Source organism: Bufo bufo, chromosome 10 (genome assembly GCF_905171765.1).
Source record: "Bufo bufo chromosome 10, aBufBuf1.1, whole genome shotgun sequence".
Lineage (NCBI taxonomy): Eukaryota > Metazoa > Chordata > Amphibia > Anura > Bufonidae > Bufo > Bufo bufo.
Window position 1 is genome coordinate 62,782,675 of NC_053398.1, and position 12,988 is coordinate 62,795,662.

Below are 12,988 nucleotides of genomic sequence, written 5' to 3' on the forward strand. Positions count from 1 at the left end.
CAGAATAGGAATGCAAATCCACACCATATAAACATGCAAGTTGCTCCACTGAAGTGGTGTTTGGTACTGTATGTTCTGCTGGAAACCTGTTTCAACCTGGTTTTCCTAATGATGCAGTTTTACTTTAGGTACAAAAATTCACACAACTAGTTGTACAGAGGTTTCATAAAGCTCCATATAAAATGGATCTAAATGAGATCCATTGGGGGAAGTCTATACAGTGGTATATGGACTATGTGTCATATATATATATAAAAATAAAAAAAAGTGCGCAAAACTAAGTACCACAAGGAAGTAGTAAATGCTGTAAGTCAAGCACAAGGATTCTGTACCAGATATGAACAGTATATGCAGTGTAGAAGCCATTCAGGCAGTGGCAGATCAGTCCACACCAAATTAAAAGGGTTTTCCCAGATTTTTTTAAAGTTTGGCAACTATGTTAAAAGAAATACCCTTATGCCATTTTTAAAATGTCCGGTGCCCACTGGTCCTACTGTGAGTCACATTCAATGTCCACATGACCACTCTTGACGACTGGCCTCAGTGGTCATACGCCGCTATGCAGGCAAGACTGTTTTTGTGCACCAAGTTTTTAAAATCTTGGAAATCCCCCTTAACTAGAGCACTGAAGAGCCATAGTGTTAAAGCAAGAAGAACCAGTTATAAAAATGCAAACAGCACATCTGACTCCATAGGGGCACACAGACAATGGTTATCAACAAATTACAGTGGGTTTATTTTCTAGTTATACTACATTAATAACATTGAATCCAGAGCAGTGTGAAAAGAGCAGGTGTTGGGCAGCATACAGATGTGGGTACCCCCTACCCCACAACAAAACTGAGCAGAAATGACATCACACAAATTTTATTTCTTAAAAATGTTTCTTGGCATAAAAATTAAAAAGGTTACAGGGTTATAATGAGACGGAAGTAAAAATTACTGCATATTACTCCCAGCTAAGCAGGAGGATGCAGGGCAGGACGGAGCCCTCTGTTTGGACATTCACACAGGTGTCTGTCACAAGATGTCCTAGGAGGGACATTTCTGCAACACCTCACAAGGTTTTCTAAGCTTGACAAAAAACACACACACGTTGAAAGGAGATCAAGTTCATGACCCTTTACATGCGCTGCACTTTCTTCACAAAAGGTTTTTTGCTTTTTGTTTTAATGTAGAAAAAAAAAAGAAAAATATACAATCCAAGCCCCCCGTGCTGCCTTCCCCTGCGTCATGAATTTTCACCGATATCCACGATATCCGCCATAGTAATCCCAGTATTGTGATCTGTCATTGTAGTTCTGCCACTGCTGAAAGAGGAACATTAACATAATGTTAAGACATCATACCCAAAAAGGTAAGCTGAAGTATACCACAGTGATTGTATACAGGCAATGCAAAACACATTTGTGGTGAAACCAACCAATATATAAAAGCCTACAGAAATCCAAGTGATGATATACAGATGCCAAATGGCAGCCATCAGAATTGGGATCATGGAGTACAGCCACTAGATCTCAAGCTAACTGGTGTTAAATAGATTTTAGATTGGTGGAGATCAAGCTGCTACAGAAATTAAGAGCAAAACCATACAAGCTACCATCAAATCAAAGTTTTCCTCTGTTTAAAGGGAATGGGTCAATGAATTTTCTTTTGACAGTTAAAACCAGATAGTGACACACACCATTTTTCCAATTTATTTTCTGATTGTGGAATTTTTTTCTATTTCTTGAACATGATTAGAGACCACCATCTTGCCCGAGGATGGCTTTACAGCAGTCACATGGGCCATTGACAATGGGCGGGAGTGAACCTCATTGACTTTATGGGAAAGTTTTTGTTTGGTTTTTAGACATGATCCATCTGTGCAGAGGTCATTGTACACGGAAAGAATAGATAAGCTTTGACAATCACCTATTGTGAATGGTGGAACCTGTGACGGATTCTATTCCTGCCTGTGATGAGCAGATAACTGCTGTAAAGTGATCTGTACAGACCAAGAAATGGCACCTATTAGACTTAGTGGCCACTCCCAACACACCTGTTTAATAACTTCATGCATTCCCCATGTAATAACTCTAACATCTATTCTTATGTCTGCATATTGTGACACTTATTATTTCTACTAGAAGTTATGAATTATAGTTATTACATGGGGAATGCATAATGCTAATAAAAACACACGTCAGGAGGTCCTCTAAGGTTTTCGTTTAAAAGTTTTCACATGGAAAGTTAAAAATTACTTTAAAAACGAATTAATCTAAAAATGTGATTTAAATAAGTAGTTTTCTGATAACACATTCCCTTTAACACCTTAAGGACCAGGCCATTTTTTGCAAATCTGACATGTGTCACTTTATGGGTGAATAACTTTAAAACGCTTTTACTTATCCAGGTCATTCGTCACATATTGTACTTCACGATAGTGGTAAAAAATAATTACCAAATTTGGAAAAATTTGCAAACTTCAATTTCTCTACTTTTATAATAGATACTAATGCCTCAAAAAATTTTTATATATATATATATATATAATATATATATATATATATATATATATATATATATATATATACACATACACATACACATACATACATACATTCCCCACATGTCTACTTCATGTTTGGATCATTTTTGGGAATGCCATTTTATTTTTTGGGGACGTTACAAGGTTTAGAAGCAAATCTTGAAATTTCAGAAAAATTTCTAAAAACCCACTTTTTCAGGACCAGTTCAGGTCTGAAGTCACTTTGTGAGGCTTACATAAAAGAAACCACCCAAAAATTACCCCATTTTACAAACTACACCCTCAAGGTATTCAAAACTGATTTTACTAACTTTGTTAACCCTTTAGGTGTTCCACAAGAATTAATGGAAAAGAGAATTTCAAAATTTCACTTTTTTGGCAGATTTTCCATTTGAAATAAATTTTTTCCAGTTACAAAGCAAGGGTTAACAGCCAAATAAAACTATTTATGGCCATGATTCTGTAGTTTACAGAAACACCCCATATGTGGTCGTAAACTGCTGTACGGGCACACGGCAGGGCACAGAAGGAAAGGAATGCCATATGGTTTTTGGAAGGCAGATTTTGCTGGACTGGTTTTTTGACACCATGTCCCATTTGAAGCCCCCCTGATGCACCCCTAGAGTAGAAACTCCCAAAAAAAAAAAAAAAGTGACCCCATTTTGGAAACTACAGGATAGGGTGGCAGTTTTGTTGGTATTTTAGGGTACATATGATTTATAAATGATAAATGTTTGTGTCTTTATATTCTGAGCCATAGTTTTTTTTTTTTTTGGGCGATTGGCTTAGGGGCTAATTTTTTTGCTGGATGAGGTGACGGTTAGATTGGTACTATTTTGGGGGGGGGGGGGCACACGCTTTTCTGATCACTTGGTGTTGCACTTTGTGATGTAAGGTGACAAAAATAGCTTTTTTTACAGTTTATTTTTTATGGTATTTATCGGACAGGGTGGATCATGTGATATATTTATAGAGCCGGTCATTACGGACGCGGCAATACCTATATGTGTGTTTGTTTCAGTTTTTTATTATAAAATAAGGGGAAAGGGGTGGGTTTTTTTTTCTTTACTTTATTTTTGATGTTCACTTTTGGGGGTCTGATCCACTCTGCAATGCATTACAATACATTTGTAGTACACAAACAGGTTGCCAAGGCATTGGGCAGCCTCTGCACGGCATCGGACTGCCTTCTGAGACAGAGTCCCCGTCACAGCAGTGCGGGGACTCGATGGGCTCCCTTAATCACAAACCCCTTGTATGCTGCGGTAGGGGGGAGGGGAGTGTCACAGGACCCTCCTCGGCATTGACCCAGGGTGCCTGCTGATTGATTTCAGCAGGCACCCAGTTCTGATCACACGCCCTGTGTCCATAAGTACCATGACCTCAGGGTGTACCTGTGTCCGTAAATGGTTAAGACCGATTTCTACAACCGTATAAAATTATGCAAAATATTTGCATTACTTCTCCTCTACTTTCCACTTTAAGCACACAAACGTAACTTACATCTGTGTACAATTTGAGTATACTGCGGAAACAACTGTCCACACAGCAATATGAACCTCACTGCCATATTGACAATTGGCAGTGCTACATTCATATGAAGCAGCTCTTCGCCTGAGGTTTCTATATGCATTCAGACATAAGTATTTGAATTCCTTTTACCAAAACCACTGTTGGAATTCAGGTGACAATACAGAAATGGTTTGTCCCCCAAAAAAATGGCACTCCATTCTATGAGCCATGCCTGTATTGCTGGCCCATATGACCCATAGACAATAGTTAAATGTAATTTTAATGTTATGCTAATTACTGCAGAAAAAGGCTCTAGCACCATTCTGATTGGACGAACTTACCCCTCCCCTGTTTTGTGGTCTGTAGTTCGGTTGTCCATAGTATCTATTTTGCTGGTCAGAATAACGATCATAGTAATTCTGGTAACCCTGGAAGTGTCATGGAGAGGAAAAAAAATAAAAAAATTGAGAAATACATGTGTAAGCTTCACATAATAGACTTTGCCAAATAGGTCTACCACATGAAGTGTTTTGAAGGCAGGCAGAGCCCACCAGTCTACAGACTTACAAATATAAATGAATGCACATTCATATGCAGTTACCTACCCCTCCTCTTTGGGGTCCCCAGTATTGCCGTGGTGGCTGCTGGTGATAGGGTTGTGGCCTGGAGTGGTGCATGTACATACGATTGTTGAAGTTCCTTTGTTGCTGGAAGTTCCCTAAGAAAAGCAAAATGACCCATTAAGAAAAGTCACTGTGTAATGTATTACCTCAAGTGACGCATGACTTACCGCCTCCTCGTCCTCGTTCTGTGCGAGCCCGCTTCGGCATGCGATTTCCCCTCTTGTCATTGGTAGGTAGCTTCTGACGTGCTTCTTTCTTAGCTTCAGCTACCAAAGAATCAGCTTCTTCCTGAGCAAGCTCCGCATAGACAACATCCTCTAGAAATTCACTCTTTGTAGGTATCACGAAGTTAGCTGAAAAAAAATAACAAAATAATGTAAGAACTTATGCAATGTCTAAATGTGGCCCCAGAGTCGCTGTTCTATTCAGCAGCTACCTTTCATTTCCAGGAGCACATAGTCAGGAACAATCTCTTCCTCCTTCTCCTTGCGAGACTCCAACCTTTTCTTCCATTCATCATCTTTCAGGACCAGGACAACGGCTTTACGCTGAAACCCCTTAAAACAGTGCATCTTCCTGCGCTGAGCTGAGCTATAGACTGTGCACTGCAAGACAGAACATTGTTAGGATAGAAGCCACAAGTCAAGCACCCTATATATCTGAAACCAAGCATTACTATTCTCTCACCTGATCAATTATGTAATTCCCATGTCTGCGTGCAGCCACCGGTATCAGTCTGATTAGGCATTTGGTTGCCAACTGCACAAGATTATCTTTAGCTTTTTGGTCTTGCTCTGGGGCATCCGGACCAGATGTCTGCAAAGAAAGAGGGCAGACGGGCTGATTACTTTAACATTTTACAGCAGGAAACTGATAATATTCATCGTGTAGATGCAGTATATAAGAACATGGAGCTCATGCTGGAAAAAGATATTTAACCCCTATTTGAAACCATTGTTAATTTAAAGTAGTATGCATCAATGAATCCTCTTATCTAGCATTTTATGTGCATACATATACATTTTAAGGGTGTCTCCATTAAGTGCTTATATGAAATACAGCTATTAAATATAACTGAAAGGCACTGGAGATTATGTACACACAGTTATGGGTTTTTCCAGAGCTGCATATAAATTGAGTTTCACTTAATTTCTTCACATACCTTTAATTGAGAGATTAATGCTTCTGTAGAAAGATGCTGGAATCGCTTTTCTGGGTTGTCTTCACAATGCTTTTTGGCCCAAGTGGTTTTACCAGTGCCTGGGAGACCAATCATCAGTAAAACCTGGAAAACAGGAAAATATTTTTTTTTAATATATCAGGGCATCTGCAGACTATTGTTTTCTGTCTTAAGGTGGATTTAGACAAATCAATAATCGTGCAGATAATCGGGAAGGACCATTCCTGCGAACGCTCATTCCAGATAATCTGACCATCTAAATGTGCCCGAAGAACGAGCAAAACGCTTGTTCATTGGGCGATCAGGTCATTTGTGCAGGTACCACCAATCATCGTTTCTGGGCAGCAGACCGTGCTGTCTAAACAGTGATCTGCTGCTCAGAAACAATGGTTCTGTATGGTGAAGGAGATCGCTGCAGGTCTCCCTCAGTAAGCACTCGACTGTCAGAAAGGAATGCTTCCATCCGAACAATCCCTGCCACATCTAAACCCACCTGTACACCGAATTAGTCAAGGAGCTGCTCTGACTGCTCAATGTGTAGTCCATATCTATGAACTCAAGAGCTCAAACACTCAACTAAATTTATCAAACTGATAAGTATATGGCTCAAATATCCATTTATAAACTGTTAGAGGAGTTCAGAGATGAGGGCTACACATGGAGCAAAGCCACTCAACAGTTTATGCCCTAGCATAAGTGTAAAACAAAGCAATAGTCCTGCAGACACATTGATGAAAATTTGTATAAAATCACTTTAAGCCCAAATTGAGTAAAACCGCCTTCTAGCTTTAGAACAGACACATGAACCTACGCATGGCTGTCTGATATTACTCTGTTGCACTGCGTACCTGACACTCTTCTGCAGTTTTAGGTGGAATAGGTGTCCTTGTCAGGTCCTCAGACTGGAATTCTTTTAGAAACGAGAAGCCATCTGGTGGTTGATGCCAGGGTTCCTCTTTTTGTCCAAAATTAACCTGGAAAGTGCAGCCTTTGCACAAAATACGGGGCAGTAGTGCTTGCTCCCCCAAAGAACTTTTAGCCACAATAAAAGCCTGACCCAAATCAGTGCCATTCTTAGAGAAGGATATCTCCACTGGGTCAGCTTCAAGGTTCTGTACAAAAGAGAAAGGCAAGATAAATCAGTACACAGGCTCAACTTGTCTCCAGATTTTTGGTCACTTTACACTAAATTTGTTTCATTCATATATCTTAAAGGGGCTGTCCAGCCGTTAATATTGATGACCTATCGTCAGGATAGGTCATCGATATCTGATCAGCAGGGGTCATAGCCCCCCGCCAATCAGCTGTTTGACGAGGAGGCAGCTCTTCATGCTAGCACCGCATCCTCTTCATTACCACTACGGGGGTGTAATGTAATTACAAGTTCCTGCTCAATTCACTTGAATGGAGGTGTATTACAATGCACTTCCCAGATACATCTCTCTCTGTGCCTATTCCCATTGGACGTGCATAGTTATTAAAACAATGTTACAACACTAGTAAGTGCACAGGAAACACAGTATTTATAATTTAACCAGTTTCACAATGCTGCCAACTCAAACTGCAAGGGTTAATGTGAATGTCCACCTTTAAACCCCACCTCATGTAAAATGGATTACATAAACTACATCTCACATTGGGTTTTTTTAATGCAGCTGTAGTGTATTTCCCTCCATTAATGTAACCAGGTTTTCTGTACAAGTTTCTGTAGTTTCATCTTGATATTGCCTCTATATCCCAGCAAGTGGAGTAAAGTCTCCACAAAAACGAGCACGAAACAATAAGAATACCACAAATACCAGATCAAGTAGAGCGCTTTAAAGAGGACCTTTCACTACAATAAAAAAAATCTAAACTAAGCATACAGACATGGAGAGCGGCGTCCAGGGATCTCCCTGCACTTACTATTCTCCCGGTATAGGCTCCGGTATCTTCAGATTTTTGGCTCAACAGGGAGGCGTCTGCATCTCCCAGGCTGGAGTGCTGGCCAATCGCAGCGCTCAGCTCATAGCCTGAGAGGTTTTTTTCTCCCAGGCTTTGAGCTGAGCGCTGCGATTGGCCAGCACTCCAGCCTGGGAGAAGGAGACGCCGGCAGGCTCCTCCCAGTTGAGCCAAAAATCTGAAGATACCGGGAGAACGGAGCGGCGCCCAGGGATAATAGTAAGTGCAGAGAGATCCCTGGGCGCCGCTCTCCATGTCTGTATGCTTAGTTTAGGTTTTTTTATTGTAATGAAAGGTCCTCTTTAAGTTAAAACATGAACTTACAGCCAGGCAGCCAATCACATCATTCACTTCAAATGATTCCCCATAGGAATCAAAGTGTGCACTGGTGACCTTGAGCCCACGGGAGTCATAACCAAAGGACAAGTCATCTTCACCTGTAAGATATAAGAAGTATAAGAGGGGCAACACAGCTGCGTGACATTCAGCAATAAGACAGAGGGAAGTATGCCATGATTACCTAGCTGAGGAGCGGAGCGGCTCACAGACCAGCCCACGCGAACTAAAGGGGATTCTGTACTGCCCTCCTTCACAGGGAGATTCTCAGTCACCTGCAGAATAAAGATCAAACATGGGTTTCAGGCTTAACTGTAAGCAATGAGCGAGACCATTCAGAGCTGCTTTTAGGGAAATTTGCTAATAGTTCACAGGGAAAATAAAGAATTATACAATTCCCACTGAAATCAATGGGCTGTCAACGTAATGAATGACATATGCCCTCCAGAGTGGGAGAAGCTCTTCTCTTTGGCTGTACTGATATGGGTCCGGAATGTGGGGGGAACACTATTAACCTTTAAAGGTTTTCAAACTAAAGCAACCCCTTTAAAGTCTACATGCAATCACTAACATGAAGCTTCACCTCTAATTATCACTTACTTCATAGGGCAGGGGTCAGCAACCTTTGCTATTCCAGCTGTTGTGAAACTACAATTCCCAGCATTCTCCATTTGTTTCTATGAGAGTTCTTAGAAGAGCACAGCAAGTACGCATCTGTTTCCCTCAGGCCCAGTGACGTCACGACTAGTATCACTGGCCTGGGCTAAGCTCTGTTCACTTGAATGGAGCTTAGCCACACCCAGGCTATTGATACTAGTCGTGACGTCACTGGGCCCGAGGGAAACAGCAAGACGACCGCGGCGCTACTGCCAGCGCCGCTGCCTTCTCAAAAAGCTGATCGGCAGGGGTCCCGGGTGTGGGACCCTCGCCGATCAGATGATCTATCCAGAGGATAGGTCATCAGTTTAAAAGAACTGCAGAACCCCTTTAGTCGGCAGTGCAGCTTTGGAATTTACAGTGTGTCAACTGATGCTGTGGATCTCCATTGAGACTTTACCCTTTACAATGGAGAAGATGAATTGCACAGCAATGAACTGTATGTACATGAAGTTTTTGATGCAACAATTTGTAACCGAGTAGCTGCTCTGGACTGGGGAGAAACTAGTGTTAATCAAGGTAATTAGGAACACAAAGGCTAGATTACCCCCCACCCACCGATTACCGGTACGTTCCCTCCGGTTCTGAGGCCCTCGTGTATTCATGTTACAATTGAGGCATCCATTCAAACCATCATTTCACCTGATAAATGTTTTGCTCATTCATTGGGTGATCTGTGGCAACGAGCTGTTGTCTCAATTGGGATTTGCAAACCTGCTTTTAGTTATGGTTTGATTAGCCAAGGTGCTGCCTCATTAACACATGAATACATTGTGCTAATTGGTAAATGCACATCCAAATAGTCTCATTAACATACAAATACAGAACAGGCCAGGCTGTGATAGGAATCACAATGTCAAAGAGACCAACACCTGGACACCGTATGCACTGAACAGGCACATATGAAAAGATCTGCAACACGTCTCCACGTGCGTTAACATGACACATTGGATACCTTTCTCCCAATCCTCCCACACATATGCATGCTCATGAAGAAGAAAACCACGACCTCCTACACACCGTATACTTATGTCTGCTGACATAAGTGGTCGGAGGAGTCAGGAGGTCCCATACACAGATTGGGCTTAGACGACAGATGTAGTGTATGGCCCGCTTGAGCGTCACTTCAACAAAAGCAATCATATAAAATAAAAAAATCTTACCTTGACTTCAAAATAGGCCTTTCCCTTTGTCACGCCGTGAGTTGCTCGAGACCCTGACCACAGAGAAGGGAATTTCTCAGAAAACAGAGGTCTCCCACCAAAGCGGTCCTTATCCATTTTAAACTGTAGATCACAGGTAGCTGAAACAGATAAAGGAGGAGATTAATTATTAACAGTATTAGGTCGGGTTCACACGTCCCGATGTTACAGCCGATTATCGGGGAAAAAGTGCTTGCTCGACTGTTCGCTCAGTGGAGAAGAAGTGCTGCGTTTACATGCAGCAATCTCCTTCACGTATGAGGCCGAGAGATCGCTATTGCTTGTCCCCATACAGAATCATCGTTTCCGGGCAACAGAGGCTGTTTAGACCGTGCGATCTGCTGCCCAGATATGAAGATTGACGTGCCTGCATGTCTGCATGAACAGCAGGATCACCTGATGTTCGAGTGTTTCGCTCGTTCATTGGGTGGCCGGCAACACATTTAGATGGCCAGATCGTTCCCGATAATCTGCCTGAAAATGGGGTTGTGTAAAACTACACTGGACAGCCGGAGGATGCAAACTTAGCAATGTCTCATGCTCTGATGAACAGGTCTACCAAAAAAATCATGACATTAAAGTGGTTGTCAAAGAATTAAAAAAGATGTCCGACAATCCCCAGAACAATCTGAAATATTATACTTAGCCGTTCTCCGGCGCCATGACCTGACATGCACCGGCACATCATTGCGGCAGCAGGAGAGCCGGTGTAACGTTACATTAGCCTACTTCGTGAGATTTCGCTACCTTGTAACTTTCGGTCGCACCGGAAATGATGTTAGGAGGCGAGCCGGAGTTGTGCCGATCTGCGAATGCGCCGGACAGCCTCAAGAGTACGGAAAAATTATGGCCCAGTGAGCAAGCGCGGCTAACTACAGAACATCCATCCGATCTCCGCGCCTGAGCAGTGTGGGGGTAGGGAGATCTGATGGCCATTTTTTCTGTTAAATAAATATATATTTATATTTAACAGAAAAAATGGCCATCAGATCTCCCTACCCCCACACTGCGCAGAGATCGGATGGATGTTCTGTAGTTAGCCGCGCTTGCGCACTGGGCCGTAATTTTTCCCTACTCTAAGGATGATGACTCTCCTGCGCATGCGCAGTGTCCCGGTGTCCAGCTGAACTCCGCTGTGAGATTTCCCTAAACAGTCGTTTTGCGCATGCGCAGATCGGCACAACTCAGACACGCCTCCTCACGTCATTTCCGGTGTGACTGGAAGTTAGGAGGTAGGGAAATCTCACAAAGTAGGGTAATGTAACGTTACACCGGCAGTGCCGAGAACGGAGCTGAAGAAAGAGGCGAGCAAAACTTTAACTTCAGACTATTTAGGGGCTCAAACATCCCTGTTAAACACCTCTTGGTTGGCCACACGTGTCATCACGACATGTCAGATGTAGCAAGTAGAAGGTCTTACATTTATCGAGGCATAGCACGCTGTCCTCCACTTCATCTGCAGCCTCCTCAGTGGGTACGGGGGATTTGGACCTAGAAAGGGATTTATAACCAAAGCTTTAACAAATCACAAAAATACCCATTACCTCACCAAATCCTTACAGGGACCCTCACCCCCACCCAAATTGGTCAGCAAAGAAAAGCCTGTGAAAATTGTGACACGCAGCGGACACATTACCTGCCTCACCAAGTCATTCAAATACTACATTTCCCCTCAAGAAAGTTGCTAGGTATAATGGATGTTCTCATAGCCCAAACTAGTAAATGCTGGGTGACTACTACTATAGGTCCACTGAGAAGTCCCGGAGCTCTCTCAGACCGCTCATCTAGGCCGACCTGCTGATAATCTCAGGGAGGGGGGGCGGTATGAGCGGATATTTACGGAAGGGTCTAAAACTAATATGGTATTTATTGCCCCCATCAACCAATCACAGCGCAGCTTCCATTTCTTCAGGAGATATCATATTAGGTGAACATACCGACTATAATAGCCTTCCTCTTTGTATTCATGGAATGTGCGCCCCCGCTGCTCCTCCTCTCGCACCCTCTTCACACCCTGGCGGGCTGCCCCGGGGTTGTTGGACTGCTTTTCCTTCTTGTCTTTGGGTCCATCTACAAATGATAAAAAGAAGAAGCATATTTAAACAGAAAACCTATCACTTGAGGGTTACTGCGGCGGCAGCTCCTGCACAAAGACCACCCAATGTCGGGCCTGTATACACAAAGAACCAGCCTGCAGCACCACGGACGCCCGCTGGGGGGCAGAGTGTGGCCAGCATGGGGGTCCAGGTAAATAAGGCGGCACATGTGTCCTGCTGACCGGACGGCTCCTCGAAGCGACCGTTTTCCCAGAATGCACCGCCACGTCGCCCCTGCGCCATATGCCGGCTGAGCCCTTACCTCCCGCCTTGTCTCCGGCCTGCTTCTTCGCGGCTCCATTCAGGTTTCCCGCGGCCTCTCCAGCAGGTGGAGCCACCGCGTCGGCCGCCAAAGCGGCGCACTCTTCCTCGTTGCCGGGCTGGTTGTGCGCGGCCTCGTCCTCCTCATCCTCCAGCTGCTCTTCGGCTGTTGCAGCGTCCTCGTCGTCTTCCCCCTCCCCGAGATCGAGGGCTCGCTCTAACTCCGTCTCCTCCTCCATGCTGCCCGGCGCCCTCTCCTCCTCTCCGCCCAGCAACTCGGAGTCCAGCGCTTCCTGCAGCCGATCGCTCAGCTCAGCCTTCAGTCCCTTGCAATCCAGGCCCCTACGCTGCAGCTCAGCTCGCAGCTCCGTCACTTTCATCCTGCGCGGGTCCAGGCCGCTCATGATGCCGCTGATCACAGATAAAGACACAGGGCGGATGTGCTCTAAACGCACAGGAAGTGGAATGGGCTCCAGAGATCACACCCAGGAAGTGGGCGGTAAAGCTGGCGGAAGTGGGCCTAGCGTGCTGCTCCGCTACACGTCTCCATAGCTGTAGTCTCCCGGGGCTGCTGCTGTCTAGGGCGAACTCTTCAACCTCGGTGCCGTTAACGGAGAATTAACCGATATTGGGTCGTGGGGGCGGCCCCT

At 43.9% G+C, this 12,988-nt stretch overlaps 1 protein-coding gene across 2 annotated transcripts; it reads right to left on the reverse strand.

The window, feature by feature from the left end:
• Positions 1-851: 851 nt before the first annotated feature.
• On the reverse strand, positions 852-12,950 carry HNRNPUL2 (heterogeneous nuclear ribonucleoprotein U like 2). 2 transcript variants are annotated; one of them, XM_040409625.1, is made up of 14 exons: positions 12,340-12,950; positions 11,919-12,051; positions 11,402-11,472; positions 9,943-10,082; positions 8,307-8,397; positions 8,111-8,223; positions 6,694-6,957; positions 5,828-5,950; positions 5,353-5,481; positions 5,102-5,270; positions 4,833-5,018; positions 4,648-4,760; positions 4,384-4,470; positions 852-1,310 (listed from the first exon to the last, which is right to left on the reverse strand). In XM_040409625.1, the coding sequence occupies exons 1-14, from the start codon at positions 12,740-12,742 to the stop codon at positions 1,242-1,244; spliced, it is 2,091 nt and encodes a 696-aa protein (XP_040265559.1). In that variant the 5' UTR covers positions 12,743-12,950; the 3' UTR covers positions 852-1,241. The 2 variants fall into 2 exon arrangements, with proteins under 2 accessions (XP_040265559.1, XP_040265561.1); XM_040409627.1 differs by having other exon boundaries at positions 4,384-4,471; positions 4,652-4,760; positions 12,340-12,944.
• Positions 12,951-12,988: the final 38 nt, after the last annotated feature.

Bases quoted from the DNA above. Each gene is read 5' to 3' on its own strand.
- HNRNPUL2 (XM_040409625.1), bottom strand. From the start codon at position 12,742: ATGAGCGGCCTGGACCCGCGCAGGATGAAAGTGACGGAGCTGCGAGCT. The intron at 11,473-11,918 runs GTATGTTCACCT...ATCCCTTTCTAG, and splicing joins GAGGAAGGCTATTATAGTCG to GTCCAAATCCCCCGTACCCA. The intron at 10,083-11,401 runs GTAAGACCTTCT...TATCTGTTTCAG, and splicing joins CGTGCTATGCCTCGATAAAT to CTACCTGTGATCTACAGTTT.